At 41.8% G+C, this 14,436-nt stretch overlaps 4 protein-coding genes across 9 annotated transcripts; 2 read left to right on the top strand and 2 right to left on the bottom strand.

Annotated features, from left to right (window-relative positions):
- The first annotated feature begins 1,666 nt into the window (after positions 1-1,666).
- LOC115752431 (sulfiredoxin, chloroplastic/mitochondrial) lies at positions 1,667-12,529 on the top strand. Of its 3 annotated transcripts, XM_048275946.1 has the most exons (7): positions 1,667-1,829; positions 1,984-2,153; positions 2,552-2,585; positions 2,701-2,794; positions 2,891-2,916; positions 6,100-6,105; positions 12,519-12,529. In XM_048275946.1, the coding sequence occupies exons 1-5, from the start codon at positions 1,757-1,759 to the stop codon at positions 2,904-2,906; spliced, it is 387 nt and encodes a 128-aa protein (XP_048131903.1). In that variant the 5' UTR covers positions 1,667-1,756; the 3' UTR covers positions 2,907-2,916; positions 6,100-6,105; positions 12,519-12,529. The 3 variants fall into 3 exon arrangements, with proteins under 3 accessions (XP_048131903.1, XP_048131902.1, XP_030546470.1); XM_048275945.1 differs by lacking the exons at positions 6,100-6,105; positions 12,519-12,529 and adding an exon at positions 2,947-3,080; XM_030690610.2 differs by lacking the exons at positions 6,100-6,105; positions 12,519-12,529 and having other exon boundaries at positions 2,891-3,080.
- On the bottom strand, positions 3,577-5,991 carry LOC115752430 (glycine cleavage system H protein 2, mitochondrial). The gene is made up of 3 exons (XM_030690608.2): positions 5,720-5,991; positions 4,068-4,327; positions 3,577-3,845 (listed from the first exon to the last, which is right to left on the bottom strand). The coding sequence occupies exons 1-3, from the start codon at positions 5,796-5,798 to the stop codon at positions 3,717-3,719; spliced, it is 468 nt and encodes a 155-aa protein (XP_030546468.1). The 5' UTR covers positions 5,799-5,991; the 3' UTR covers positions 3,577-3,716.
- On the top strand, positions 8,563-10,490 carry LOC115752432. 4 transcript variants are annotated; one of them, XM_030690611.2, is made up of 3 exons: positions 8,563-8,732; positions 9,188-9,469; positions 10,267-10,490. In XM_030690611.2, exon 2 carries the CDS (start codon positions 9,197-9,199, stop codon positions 9,467-9,469), a length of 273 nt encoding a protein of 90 aa, XP_030546471.1. In that variant the 5' UTR covers positions 8,563-8,732; positions 9,188-9,196; the 3' UTR covers positions 10,267-10,490. The 4 variants fall into 4 exon arrangements, with proteins under 4 accessions (XP_030546471.1, XP_048131904.1, XP_030546472.1 ...); XM_048275947.1 differs by lacking the exon at positions 10,267-10,490 and adding an exon at positions 9,752-9,979; XM_030690613.2 differs by having other exon boundaries at positions 8,565-8,694.
- Positions 11,198-13,965, bottom strand: LOC115752424 (transcription factor bHLH91-like). The gene is made up of 3 exons (XM_030690601.2): positions 12,755-13,965; positions 11,676-12,092; positions 11,198-11,522 (listed from the first exon to the last, which is right to left on the bottom strand). The coding sequence occupies exons 1-3, from the start codon at positions 13,805-13,807 to the stop codon at positions 11,418-11,420; spliced, it is 1,575 nt and encodes a 524-aa protein (XP_030546461.1). The 5' UTR covers positions 13,808-13,965; the 3' UTR covers positions 11,198-11,417.
- Between the last annotated feature and the right edge of the window lie 471 nt (positions 13,966-14,436).

The raw sequence follows: 14,436 nt of genomic DNA on the forward strand, positions 1-14,436 counted from the left end.
GAATAAAAGAAGATATATAGAGGGTATATAGGGGGAGGTGGGATAGAGTCTGATAGAATTTCTCTTATTCATCGCTCAAGCCACCAACTCTCTGCCACACCCCATCCACCTTTCCACCATGCCCAACAGCCTCTCTGGCGGCGGGCTACTACTCCAATTGTGAAGTTCACCTCTTCGGCGGTGATGGACAACTTCTCTGGCAGGTAAATTTTTTTTTTTTTTTTCATTGGTAGAGTAATAAAGGAGGGACCTCATTTCATTAGAATGATATTCGGCCTCAAATGAAACCGAACATTTCTTTGTGTCTCCATCGACTTTTACCGCTCCTGTTGTCAAATGAGGATATGTTGGCTTGCAACTACAACAATTTAAGTTGTTCCCCGGAGAAAGATTATGTAGGATGGCGCCAAAGAACTATCTCCAATGGTTCTAAAACTTGCAGCACGAAGGCAACGTTTGCACAGATAATCAAATGATCCAAAGCTGTTCTGGATTTGCACTGAAATTCAATCATCAGTTTCCTTTTTTTTTCATTTTTTTGTTCTTTTTTGCTGTTCAGTTGCCTCTGCTCCATTCCATAGACGTGGAATCCCATCAACAACAGGAAGTTCGAGACCCTTTCCTACCTCCCTCCTCTATCGAATGATTATGTTGCCAAAGAGATCAACTATATGCACAAGAAAGGATGGATCCCATGCCTCGAATTCGATGAGGTGCTTGATGTAACTAAGATCGTGAATCCTATAATGTGTGAACTCCCATAAACAATAACTAGATCCATTAACTGTTTGAAATGTAGGAATGTTGGTGGTGTTTGATGTTCCTCTCGAGCTCTGATCCAACAAGCGACCGCAGATCGGCAGCGTCGACTCCGGTGAAGAGCGTTCGGATGGTACAAGTCAAGAATCATTGTATTAATATCCAGCTTCTATTAAATAATGGACGGAATATGATATAAAGATATCACACTTTCAATTTGCAGTTCACCGGACGGAATCAAATTCCTGGATTTTTTATCTTATCCTATTTAGTCATATCCCGACTAGAAATTCGGACGATCAAATACAGCAGTATTTTGACAAAATGATAACATTTTAGACCCTTATTTGTAATTTTTTCTAGATTACACAATCCGTCCCAAACACATAAAAAGAACAAGGGAAAGCCCATGCTTGATAGAGTTTGATTTCTTGGTGCCAAGCTCGAGCTCAACTCGCTAAAGGTTTCATCAATTAGCCTGATTTCGATTTATGTCTTGACCAGATCAGCATGGCTCCGAGACTAGACCCAACTAGGAATGCAGCTACTTATAAACATGGAATAAGTATAATCGTAACTATATATAGGATCAATTTCAGAGCTATCAAATTTAGACCCATGTGACTAGCCAAGTATCGTATCGAGTCGAATTCGGATTTCACTTGATAAATTCTACTTCAATTTCAAGTCGTGTTCTCATATCGTGTCGAGAGTTTGTCGCCCGGGACAAGACCACTTGTCCACAACTTTCACGTGCGCGCACGGGACAGTCCAGCGAGTCCCATATTGCGCACGTGACAAGACCCAATCACGCACGTGGACTCTTGGACGGTCCACAAACCGAGACCACTTCCTCAAAGAATTCGAGGCCTCCACGAAGTCTTGCTTGCTCGATCCCAGTCCTCTCGTCTCTTAAGATATCTCGAAGTACGGAGCCGTCTACGTCAGGTTCGGTTCAGAGCTGAGCAGACGAACGAGGAGCTCGAGGAGCTGAGAAATGGCGAGCTTCGTGCTGCAACTCCCGACGACGGGCAGATGGAGGAGCCTTTCCGTCTCCGCCTCATCGAACGGTGAATCTCCCAATCATCGCCCCTCTCGGCGGGCGTCGTCTGATTCTGCTGACGGATTGCGGACTCTTGTGGACGAGGCTTTTATTGATTGAGTCTGTGCATTAGATTTGCTAAAGTTGCTTTCTTTTCTTGTGGGTGTGCTGGGATTCTGAAGGGGCTGCTCCGGGTCGGAGTCAAAGCCAGGGCCAAGGAGGAGGAGGGCCGGTGATCGTGGAGCTGCCGCTGGACAAGATCAGGAGGCCGTTGATGCGAACGAGGGCGAACGATCCGGTCAAGGTGAAGGACCTCATGGACAGTATCCGGGAGATCGGTCTCCAAGTCCCTGTACGTAAATGGTCCAAACCCTTCGTTCTCCATTCTTTTTTTAAAGATTAGACAAGATTGATCAGGGTTAAGACAGCATGTGGAACTTCGTCGATCCAATGTGTGTGTGTGTGTGTGTGTGTGTGCACAATGTGGCTGGAGTCGAACTGGGGAGTTGGTGCTTGTCTGTTTTAGCATGTGTGATCCTGGACCAACCAAACCAGTACAGAAGCATTCTGACTGAAACAGAAGCTCTTATGCCGAAGAACAAAAGAGAAGTAGAAGCTCAGATTAACTATGGAGTTTTCAGGTGTTTGGAGAAGTAGCTGCATTAGCATATCCGTCGGCTGCCCCTCCGGCATGCTTTTAGCACCTTCATTTACTGACTTTGTAATGTTTCCGATGGAATTTTATCGCAGATTGATGTGCTCGAAGTCGATGGAGTTTACTACGGTGCGTGATAATTTTCATCATCCTCGCACTTTGGCATACTGGCATACGTAAACAACACTGGACTGTTCTTTCGGGCGAAAAGATTATTCCGCTCTCTGTGTGCGCGCTTTTGCAGGCTTCTCTGGTTGTCATCGCTACGAAGCTCATCAGCGCCTCAGCCTCCCTACGATCCGTTGTAAAGTCCGGAAAGCGACAAAAGAAACACTAAGGTTTGTTCATGTTATCCTCCATGCTTAGTCACTTCTCTGTTTGCTTCAACTGCATCTCCCTGTTGCTCATGGAGGAACCTGTTCATATTTTACCAGGCATCATCTTCGCTGAGTTTGCGACAGTATCGGATGGATGGTTTCTCAACTCAATGAATGGTGCTGCAGTTAATGGATTCTGAGATACTGCCCTTACACTGATTGCTGCAAGTTCCTTTTGGATGCAATTAGTTTTGAGCTCTCTTGTACAAGCATTTGAACAATAAAGGAAGGGGTCTTGATTAAGTTTTACCTACAGAAGTTCCATTTCATATACCTACAACATTACAATGCTTATATCGGGATCGCTCAGTAGGGCTGTGGATACTTGACACAACACGAGAACACAATTTGAGAGCGATACAGATTTGATTAAGAAAATCGACAACTACTACGGAAATGACAGGGCTGGAAACTTAGATATGGAATACTTCCTCAACTGAGGTGCATCCTTAAAGGAAGCAATGCACATGCCAATTTTGCTCCCAGGACCTCTTAGAACTAAATCAAGTCTTCAGCATCAACACAATGGAGATTCTTTTATCAAAGATACAATCCTTTCTGTGGTTATTTCTCGAACCCGCGAAGTATCATGTTAGTGACAAGCTTGGGATTCATATCAATAGTACTACATTTCAAACAAGTCAGAGCTGATATTTTTCTCCCCAGTTAGCAAGACTTTTAGCATGAAATGAATGGACTCTACCTGCTTAGCCAAATTGAAATCCAAATTATACCAATCAATCACTCAGAACAGATGCATTAGAGAAACTCGAGACAAAATGCATTCAGAAATAAATGTCAGGAAAGAAGTGAAAAGGCGTCGGGAGAAAAACAAGTCATTGCAGAATTTGACATGAGTAGGGTACTCGGGTCAAGAATTCCCTCAGTGCTTCGCATCCTCCTCTTCACAGAACTTGGAGTACTTGTCAGCATCCATCAGGCTGTTCAGTTGGCCCGCATCGCTTATTTCAACCTTTATGATCCATCCTTTCTCATATGGGCTTGAGTTAATCTACAGATTACAGAATAACTAATGAGAAAGGTCCAAGGCAGTAAACAGAAAGAGAAAAGTAGACTCGCAAGACAAACATGTAGAGAAAAAGTAAATAGAAGCTCAGAGAGAAATTAAATTTATTTCAACCTTTATGTCCACTTAGCATACAATCTTAAAAGAACAAGAAAGTTTTGAAAATCTAGAGTGTCATAAGTAGTGGAAGAGCAATAGGAGACTTACCAAGCCAGGAGCATTGTTGAGTTCTTCATTGACTTCAACAACTTTCCCTGAAACAGGGGAGTTTATATCGCTGGTGGCCTTGACACTTTCAACCGCACCAAAACCTTCGCCTTGGGTCACAGGTGTCCCGACTTCTGGTAATTCGACATACACGACATCACCCAAATGATCTTGAGCGTGATCAGTAATGCCAACTGTCGCAGAACTGCCTTCGACTTTCACCCACTCATGGGAGTCACAATACTTAAAATCTTTCAGAACTGTGGTACGAGAGAAAGGTATGAGCGAAAGAACTAGGAAGCTAAGAACCACCATGAAGAATCTAGCAAAGATTGTCATTGTTGCCACAAGTTGATCAAAACATGAATTGCACTTTCTCTCACTTGTGACCTTAAATCTTAATGATGTGGGAAATTGCAAAACAGGATAGAAAATAGGGCAGAAAAGGATTCAGCAAATAGAAAGCTACGAAATGTTGGAGTATCAAATTTGTGCGAGCACTCCTGGCATACACGTAAAAGATGTTAAAATTTCAGACCAAAACCATTTGAATTGAAACTTGTCAAGGCAGGTGCATGTAAATAGTCTACGAAAAGACAAAAAGAAAATTCACATTGTGCAAGTTGCCAAGTCAATAGTATGAAAAGCCTGCACTCCATTGCATAAACAACTGGCAAGAAAAGGGCATTTTACTAAGAGTAACAATAACATAATAGCCTTTCTAATCTTTCGATCACTTGAACATACATAATAGAAAGCACTATGCCGCTTCTAAAATGAATCAGTTCTAGAACAACCTCGTCATTTGTGAAAAAACTATTTTACCTACATCCACAACTACTATGTAGTCATGACTAAATCTGTATCAGATGAAACTGCTCATCAGTAGGCTACCAGCTGATCATCACCCTTGGGATGATCCCGATCTAAACCATGGTTTTATCCCATAGCCATTGTGTTCGTGCCAACTATCACCTTTTTTCAATTTTATCGCCCACCGGATGGATTAATTTTACTATACACAAAAACAACATCATCTTCTTATGCAAATTATTGTCTGATAACTACCGTCCATTGAGAACCACCTCCAGGATCAAACATTGCTTAACGTAATTAACCATCGACGACCCCACCAGTATCAAACAGTGCCTATCACAATTAACTAGTGTTCTCGTCAATACTTTCGCTGAAAGAAAGTGATGAAATTCTAAGCCCAATTAACAAACACCAAAAATGTCGTCTTTGCAACATACTCGACCAATGTCGTTTGAACGAAACCACTTTCGAATACTGAGATCTGCTAAAGGTTTGCTTGTCCGTACACCTTGCGAATAAGCACGATAGGACTGATATGAATCACATTTGAGAAAACCAAACAAATTCCATCCAGAATTTGTACACGTCTCGGCAGTGTAACAAACCCAACAATACAGCAAATCAAATCAAGCACGACACGAAATCCTCCTCAAAATGGGTCCTTTTTCACAGAAAACCACAGGCACCACTATCATTCCCAATATCATGAGAAACCAAGATCGTCACTGCCACGCACAATCGAAACCGCCGCGTTTCGGATCTACGAATCAGCTCATGATCAGAAACATCGTAACAACAGAGGATTAAAAGAAGACAAAACTGTCCTCTCGTCTTACCGGTAGAGAATCCCCTGTGGGAAACAGAGATCCTGAGACAAGAAGCAGCCCTCGAAGCCCACAACAACCTCGAAGCCATTACTCGCGAACCCAACAAAGGCCAGAGCTTTTTTGGTGCTCACCGTCGTCAAAGGACGCAACTTTTTGAGTTTTTTAGTGCTCTTCAAGTGCCAGGATTCAGTGGGTGGCGACGAGGGTTGGTGGGTTTGTTTGCTTTTTGTTAAATACCCCCACTACAGGACCTACAACACGACAATCCGGGGCTTGTTGGTATCGAAAAGGGGGCAGAGAGAGAGAGAGAGAGAGAGAGAGAGAGGTGGCGGTGGGTCAATCGTCAACACGATGTATTTTCCCTCGTGTTTGGGTATTTGTCCGTGTAGAAGTTGGTGGGGGGGGTAGTGGTGGTGGCTTGTGCTAGGCATGTCACGTGGCCATTAGTGGCTACATTTTTGCAGCCTAGTATCGTTTCAGGTGCGAGCGGCATTAAAATTTAAAGAAGAATTGGTCCTCTGTGTTTCCGACAATAATGACACAAATAAGTTTTAAATTTTAATTTAATATATAATATAATTTTTTAATTTTTAATTTGATCAATATATCCCTAAATTTTAACTCAACGTGTACTATGTTTTAAAAGTTGATGGACTATATTGATCAAATTAAAAGTTCAAGAACATCATTGTACATTGAATTAAAGTTTAAGGACCGTATTAGATAAATTAAAAGTTCATGAACTATATTGCACATTGGATCAAATATTAAGGATCATTTATGTCATTTCGCCTTTTCAAGGTGATTGGAGTGATATGTTCATCACTCTATCTATGCTTAGGTAAATTTGATCTATCATTCATAGCCCCTAGTCGTAATGAAAATTCACATTTTTTTTATCAAAATATGATCTATAACCACCATGATGATGCTGGGGACATGAACTTGATTCCCGAAAGAGGAGACATAACTACGAATTTGGTTTTCCGTACTCATGAATTGAATGGGATACGAAATTTTTTAGATTGGTCGAGCCAAATACTCATACCTATTCTATCTAGTGACAATGTCTTCAACTTGGGGACCGCCTAATCTTAGCTTCAAGAATTAAATCGGATCCGAATCAACAATTCGAGTCTTAAGTCAGTGATTAAGATTACGAACAATTCAAATTTAGATTCGAGAAATCCCAGCTCTTCACCTTATGCAGGTGTTTTTCTTAGTGGGTTGTCAAGTGGCAGTTGATTGGTGGTGGTTTGAGCGACAATTGGCAACAAACACAGACAAATGTTCATTGACACTTGGCAGTCCAGTGATGTAGAATGCTCTTTAGTTAATGGTTGCACTGTTGTGATTGCTAAAATCTGACAAGGGATAAGTGGTGTCACCCTTTTTGAAAATTTATGTGATCAGTAAATCAGTTTCTCCCCTAAAGAATATTAATTTTTTTTTATATAGAAAATAATCTCTTCTTTAGTTTTAAATCCACACTTTTTTTTCAAAAACATCCCATTAAAGTTCATGCCAATTTACTTTTGGTGAGTGTCTGTTAGGTGTTGTTAGAGGTGTCAAACAGGTGAGTCGAGTCCGCTTTGGGTCGAGAGGAATATAGTCCGACCTATATTGACCCATTTAACCCTTTTGGATACATTTTCATACTATACAAATTTAATAATCTATATTCGACCGATCCATATTTGACCCAACTCATACTCAATCCATACACAATTCGTATTACCTAAATCTTGTATATTTAATCAAATTATGAAATATTTGTTTCTTGTTATTTATTAAGAAAAATGATATTGCTAAAATACTTTTGTGCAATTGATTTTTTTATTTTTTATTTTTATAAAATAATTTTTTAGTAGTAAAATTATTATTATTATTTTTTATAAATTATTATTTATTTTAAATTTTATTTTCTTTTTTATTCTTATTTTTCTCTAGTAATGGTGGTCGACGGCGAATGAAAGGCAATGGGCAGGGGAAACGTTTCAAAACAATTTTTACATTGTTTAATTTTATTTTTTATTGCTTTTACATATAAAAAATAAAAAATGTATATAGTATAAAATATAAACTAATATACTTGAGGGCCATTTGCAAATGATGCTTGGGAAGCTGCAGGTCACGAACCGATAATGAATAAAAAATGAGTTGGGTTAATACCCACATTTGACTAAGCTTTATAAGTTAAAAATCATGTTTTACTCATTTCTTAAATTTACCAAACTCATATACAACCCAAGTAAATACAAATAGGTTAAAAAATGGGTTGTTGTAAGTAAGCAAAGATGGAGACCGACAAAAGTAAAATTTGAAACTTTTGGATTTTCTCTCTATAAATGTATCCAAAATGTATCTTTAGCCAAAAAAAAAAAAAAGTATCCAAATGTATTGTTTTTTCTTTTTCATCGATAGAGACTGTGCTTGTTCTTGGATTTTTGAGCAAATGAAGATAGTAAAATTAGAACAATTGTCTCCTACATAAATTTACATATGATCAGTTAAAAATTTATGACAAGATATTTGTATTTTATTTGAAAGATGAAATTTAGAAAATGAACTCAAATTATATTTATTATGTGTGTAATAACATATTCATTTGATAATTGCCAATTCTAGTCATTATCTCCTTCTCCTTTTTTTTTTTGTGGCTTTGTAAAGAAATTATGATATTTATTGACATTATTTACACGTGTCATATGGCAATCTATACATTTAACTAATTCTTCCATCATTTAAAAAAATAACTTTGAAAATGCGTACTGTTATAATCAAGAGCCATGAATTAAAAATATAACAAATTTTTAAAATTGGACTCTCTGTTGTTGGAACTTATGAAGACTTGAACCTCTTCCTATAATCCTAGGCCGGGCCGGGCAGCTCTAGAATTTCTGGTGCACCAACTGCCGGTCACAGCTCCGTCGGCGGCCGCCGCGAGCAGCGCCACCCTGTCGCCCGCCGGTGATTGAAGTCCGGTGATTGCTCCCCGAACCGGTACCTTCGTGCTTTTCGCGTACATCACTTTACCCAATCCCACTCTTTGTAGTTTCGCAAGTTCTCATATTTTCTTTGCTGAATTCGACGTGATTTTGATTGTGAAGGCTCAATTTTATCTTTCATCGTCGGCTTTCTTCACTCATTTCTTCGTACCCTTCACTTTGTGGGCGGTTGTTTTGTAAATGGAGGGGCCGTAATAATTGTGTCTGACAAGTGTTCGACGAAAGTCCTGTGAGACAATTCTTATTCGGAATTTTTGGTTCATAGTTGAAGGAGTTCTTCGGAAAGGTTGTATCTTTCATCACTGAAATGACCGAGTCCAATTGCATGGCCTTGTTGTTTGCATCGAGTGATTAGTGACTGAGAGTTTGTTGGTGTTTCAATGGAAGTGAAGAAAGTTAATAATGGCAAGAACTTGTTGCCTCACCCACAAGCATAGAGTGCTCTTATTTATCTTTGTTTGTTGGTCAGTGCTGAGAAATGGCAAAAGGTCTAATATGGGCGACGGCTGAGGATCTTGCGAGGAACAGGGGACGGGTTCTCTCTCTTTATCGCCAAATCTTGCGAAGCCTGAATTCACCGAAACTGCCTCTTACTTTAGCTGCTAGACTATCTAAGAAGGCCGAGGCAAAAGCCACCTTCATGCTGGGTGCCGAAGAGAGATCCATCCACAACATTGAGGACCTCATAGATGTTGCAGAGTATTCTCTCTCCCTGTTGCGGAGGGGCGAAATCCCCAAATACATACAATAGGTGAGCTACTTGTCCAGCTGCTATGATTTGATGCTCTTTCTTATCCTTGCTTGTTTTCTCGAATGATGCATTTTAAGTCTTTTTTTTGGGATGCATTGTAGTCATCTTAAATTTTGGTCTTGCCCATCTAAATCAGTGTGATGATGATAATTTTTAGTTAGCGAAACTCCTTGCACGAGCATAAATGGGTGACTTCATTTGTTCAATGAATTGATTATTTATGGGTATTCCAATAAATCACTGCTTGAGGAAATGTTTAGAGTGGGCTTTCGATGATTACAGACTGGTTCTGTGGGTGGGTGGGGCATTCAAAATGCGGAGGGGCATTCAAAATGCGGAGGGGCAGACAAATGAAGGAGTTCTCCTTCCTTAGAATTTCTTACAATTTAATCAGACGAGATGATGGGATATAACAGAAGGGAAGTATGAATGTAGGCAGATGCAAAGGAAGCTTTAACCTTTCTTGGAGCATTCCAACATCTATTCCAAAACTATGCCAAACAAGATATGCTTGATACAGTTTCAAGTGATTTCTGATGCTTTGACAGATGGGGTCTCGGTTTGAAACTGCTTTGATTGCTTGTACCGGGCATCTTGTGTTAGTTTATACTACTAGAATTTTGCATAGATTTCCCTCTCCATAAGCAGTCAATATGGTTGAAGCTGTGAGTAGAACTGAAAGTATATAAAACGAAAGAACGTGCTTTGCCATTCTAGGGATCTTTGATTTAAGTTCATTCAGCTATCTTTTGCCTGTCCAAGCACGTTTTCTCTAATATCTTTCTCCTTTCTGGCAGAAAATGCTGCAAGTAAATGCGACAAGTATTGAATGCCCGTGACGCAACTTTCCCAAGTTGTTGTATCTCGGTGGTTAGAGGGCGATTTAGATAATTGAGATGTTGGTTCCGCTTTCTTGAAACAGATGGAATAGGATGGTCATATTGACGTCTTGGTACTTGCTTTTAAACATTATGATTAGCACGAAAAGAAGGTTCTTCACGATCAGGTTCCTGATGCAGCTGAAATACAGAAGCTGTCCTCCTTTTGCTGAGTCTTTGTTCGGTTCATCGCCTACACAGGTAATCAAGGAATTTTGTTTTCTTTAACATTCGGTTGGCGGATTAAGGATGATCACATGAGACTCGGGACTGTGTGGATGACCGAACAACACGTTCCGTTTGAGCGGTGGCTATATGATGGAACCGGCTTCGGTCAAGAAAATGATGAATCAGACTCATTTGTGGTAAGATTGGCCAAGTTCAAGAGAATCTACTAAATACGTAATTCTTCGAAATGCTGATACGCCCGACATAAAACAATACAACAACTGTAAACGAATCAAGGTTCACTGAACTTTCTTCTGTTAACAATTTCATCGGCGTAAAACTCTCTTCCCATATTAACAGCTGAAGATATATAGATGGTTGCATAAACCTCAATATTGAGGAAAGACTCGGCATATTCATGTGTCTAAGGTTTCATAAGATTTCTTCCGGCTTATTTTAGCAACTTCAGACGCCACTGCTTATATAAGGCGAAAAAAGATCTCGACTTTGTGCGGATGAAATCTAATTCCGATGATGGATTGAATAGCAAAAAGGCGAGTCTAAATCCGAGCAAAGTCATGAAACCTTGTTGTTTCTATGAATATGACCACCACAACTTGTTTGAAGTGTAAACTCCAAGATCAGTGTATGCTAACGAAATAGAAAGGACCCAGAAAAAAGATTCGACAAAGCGTCCAGCAAGTATCAAAGAAATCACCCCAAGAGTCTGGTAAAGGGACATTGCAGCAGTACTTTTGTTTTATGGCCGAACAGCAGCACTTGATTCTTACTATGTTTATTCTATAACTACGTATTAGCCTTAGTACTTAAAGATAACAAAGCAGCATCGTTCAGTTCATCAGATACCATTATCTTCTTTCTCCTCTCTTCCTCCTCAAACCCTAGTAGCCGCTGCATGTTGGTGGCGTGGTTGTATACTGCCGGTCGATAACCTCTATGAGCTTGCTCGCGATCGCGCTGGCATACACCGTTGAGCCTTCATAGATCTGGATATCGAACACAAGAAGGAGATAAAGTTGTGTGTTACACCCGGCTAAACATAGGAGAGATCCATCAAAAGTAAAAAAATTTTCTTGTCAAATTAGAAAGGGAAGAGGCAGTTTTGAGAATTGGTTCGGACAAAGGAAAGCCCCACCAACCTTGGTATTGAGCAGGAAGCTGTAGTGTTCACCAATGTGGCCGCCGGCAACATGGTGGAGATCCAACTGGAGCTCATCAAGAACCCTAGACACGTGCAGCAAGCAATTGATCTTCTTCCGCTGCACGAGCTTGATCGTGACCTCGTCGTCGATTATGCGGACATCCACCTCGGTCACCTTCGACTTCCTCTGGAGCCAGGAGCTCCTCAGTGTCCTGTTATAGGACTGATCCGCCGGGTTCCCCGGGGGCCGGGCTATGGAGATCTCCCCGTCGAAGCCTTCCTCTTCGACCTTCTGCCTCTTGCTCCTCTCTGTCCCCCATCTTTTCTTCTCCACAAGAAGTTTCAGCTCGTTGACAGTTCTCAAGAGCTCCTTGATGTACTCAATGGCATCTCCCACAATGGATGCCCTATCACCCTTCATGCACACAAACACAAACAATTGCACAAACACAACAAATTTGCCAAAAAGCAAGCATCAACAATTTTTGCACAGGGAGGAAAACTAACTTCCACAAGCACTGCTACACAGTTTAGAACCTAATTAATCATAATTAATACCCCACACAGGAAAAACAACAAATTAAATTGGGCATGACAAGTACTAAATATAGCTCATTTAAAGAGGGGAGAGAATGATTCTTGGTACAATGTGACAGCCATAAAAGGCAACAAGTACAGATGCTATTGGCCTGGTCTGGAATGGACTTAAGACAGTATTGGAATGAAACTGAAGAGGAGAAGAGCACGCCAAGATAGGGCCAAAGCATCTTCTCCAGCAAACGTCCAAAATCTGGAAAGAAGTATGCTTTTTGTCATTCCCTTCTCCCCCTTCTTTAGGAAGGTTTCAGTGTCTAGGGTCCACCAACAGAACCAGACACTTGAGCTTGTGAGAGAGCTCCATTTCGGTTCCACGGGCAGCCATCACTTTCCCCATTTTTGACCCACAAGTTAAATTTCCAAGTTTCGCAGCATTTTCAGGCATAGAGTGCAAGAACAACAAGGACAGGAACAAGCCCAATTCAATGCCGGTGTCTATAAATGGCGGTCGAAGAAGCAAAGAAGGAATGAGGACAATACCTTGGTCGGGCTTGGGATCAACTTCTTCAATGCGTCGTACTTGTGGTTGATCTGGGACCTCCTGTCCCTCTCTGTGGTGTAAGGCTTGGCCACCTTCCCTCTCCTCCTCTTCCCCATCTTGACCTTGACATGGCAATCGTCCATGTCCGCCATCATTTCGCTCCCGAACGTGAAGACCCCATTGTTGTTCTCCACAAACTGATGACCCCCGTCCTCCTCCTCGCAGTACATCATCGCCATCCCTAGATTGTTTCCCTCGTCTCCTTCATTTTCCCCTCTCTCGAGGTTGTTGCCGCCGCCAAACAATGATGACGAGCCGGGGATCGGCAAGTCGTATCCGCAGTTTGGCAGGGACTGGAACAGCTCCCTAATGAACGGGGGCTGCGGCTGCAAATTGCTCAAGTGGACGAGCGGATCAAAGAGGAGGGGCGGCGCTGGCGAGTTAGGGTTTGCAAAGGACAGCGATGAGCTGGGAAGCAAAGAGGAAGAGGAGCATCGGGCCAAGCGGAAGAGATTGAGGAGGTCCGCCGCCGGAACAGAGGCGAAGACGTCGGAAGGGCCGTCGTTGCCAAAGGTCTGAGGTGCTTGACTTTGCAGAAATTGCAAGGGATCGGCGACTTGCTGGCTCATGATGTTGTGATGGTGACCATCATCATCGTGACTCAAACCCTCCGTCCCAGGAGCAGCGTAGTCCCAAGTCGAGGAAGAGTGACCAGCACCGTAAGGCAACACCTGATTCATATCGCCGTAACCATTGTCGCCCGAGCCGGCCCGATGGAACCCTTCTTCCAGAGCGACACGAGAGATGCTTCGGCGATCATCAACGCCTCCGCCCTCGTCTTCGGCCGCGAAGCCCATTAGCTCCTGCTGTTGATAATGGCGATGAAGATCAACCTCTTCCACTGCGGAAGCCGCGACGTTCTGCTGTTGATGACAGCCGTCGGTTCCCGAAAATGCCACGCCTTCCACTTGTGCGGCGGCTACGGCGTTCGGGTCGAAGCACGCGGCCGTGTCCTCCATCATTTCCTTTGGTGGGTATTCTGCGACTGCCATGAACAGAAGCGAAAACAAGCATGTAATCAAACTAGAGCTTGCAGAGACTCATCGGAAGCGAGAACCCACGTGTATACGTGTGCAACATAGACGGCTCAAGCGAAAGAAGAAGAAGAAGAAGAAGAGGAAGAAGACTGGAAAGTAGTGCTCGCTGTCGAGCTACGTAGCCATGGCGAGAAAAGCTTACTGTGATCGTCCGATATCTTCTTTATCAGCTCAGAGAGAGAGAGAGAGAGAGAGAGAGAGTTGCAGTGGGAGGGTAGGAGGGACAAAAGCTGCACAGGAAGATATGTGTGTAAGAAAAAGAAATGATAAAGAAAGACAGAGAAAAAAAAAAGGAAAAAAAGAATTCAATTTATCATATATTAACGCTAATATTTAAATAAATATAAATAATATCACATATTATTATTGGGTCTTGTCCAATAACCTGGCGAGCTGCCTAGACGCGTTCCTTATTTTAACGTGCCGATACTCACATACCGTGTACCCCCAATTACCAATCCTATCTTTATCTTTCCGGCGGCGGGAAGTACCCTCTATTTGCTTTACGTCCGAGGGATCCCGATGTCCGAAATGTTAACTCGGACCAAGCAGTTTAAGCATTTATTTAAGTCCAAACCCAAAAA

Source organism: Rhodamnia argentea, chromosome 3 (assembly GCF_020921035.1).
Source record: "Rhodamnia argentea isolate NSW1041297 chromosome 3, ASM2092103v1, whole genome shotgun sequence".
In the NCBI taxonomy this organism is placed as follows: domain Eukaryota; kingdom Viridiplantae; phylum Streptophyta; class Magnoliopsida; order Myrtales; family Myrtaceae; genus Rhodamnia; species Rhodamnia argentea.

Coding starts and splice junctions, on each gene's coding strand:
- LOC115752432 (XM_030690611.2), top strand. CDS start 9,197: ATGGCAAAAGGTCTAATATGGGCGACGGCTGAGGATCTTGCGAGGAAC.
- LOC115752431 (XM_048275946.1), top strand. CDS start 1,757: ATGGCGAGCTTCGTGCTGCAACTCCCGACGACGGGCAGATGGAGGAGC. Junction 2,154..2,551: donor AGATCGGTCTCCAAGTCCCT/GTACGTAAATGG, acceptor ATTTTATCGCAG/ATTGATGTGCTCGAAGTCGA. Junction 2,586..2,700: donor AGTCGATGGAGTTTACTACG/GTGCGTGATAAT, acceptor GCGCTTTTGCAG/GCTTCTCTGGTTGTCATCGC.
- LOC115752430 (XM_030690608.2), bottom strand. CDS start 5,798: ATGGCTTCGAGGTTGTTGTGGGCTTCGAGGGCTGCTTCTTGTCTCAGG. Junction 4,328..5,719: donor CCACAGGGGATTCTCTACCG/GTAAGACGAGAG, acceptor CTCGTACCACAG/TTCTGAAAGATTTTAAGTAT. Junction 3,846..4,067: donor TCAACAATGCTCCTGGCTTG/GTAAGTCTCCTA, acceptor TGTAATCTGTAG/ATTAACTCAAGCCCATATGA.
- LOC115752424 (XM_030690601.2), bottom strand. CDS start 13,807: ATGGCAGTCGCAGAATACCCACCAAAGGAAATGATGGAGGACACGGCC. Junction 12,093..12,754: donor TGATCCCAAGCCCGACCAAG/GTATTGTCCTCA, acceptor GTGTGCATGAAG/GGTGATAGGGCATCCATTGT. Junction 11,523..11,675: donor GCTTCCTGCTCAATACCAAG/GTTGGTGGGGCT, acceptor TTCGATATCCAG/ATCTATGAAGGCTCAACGGT.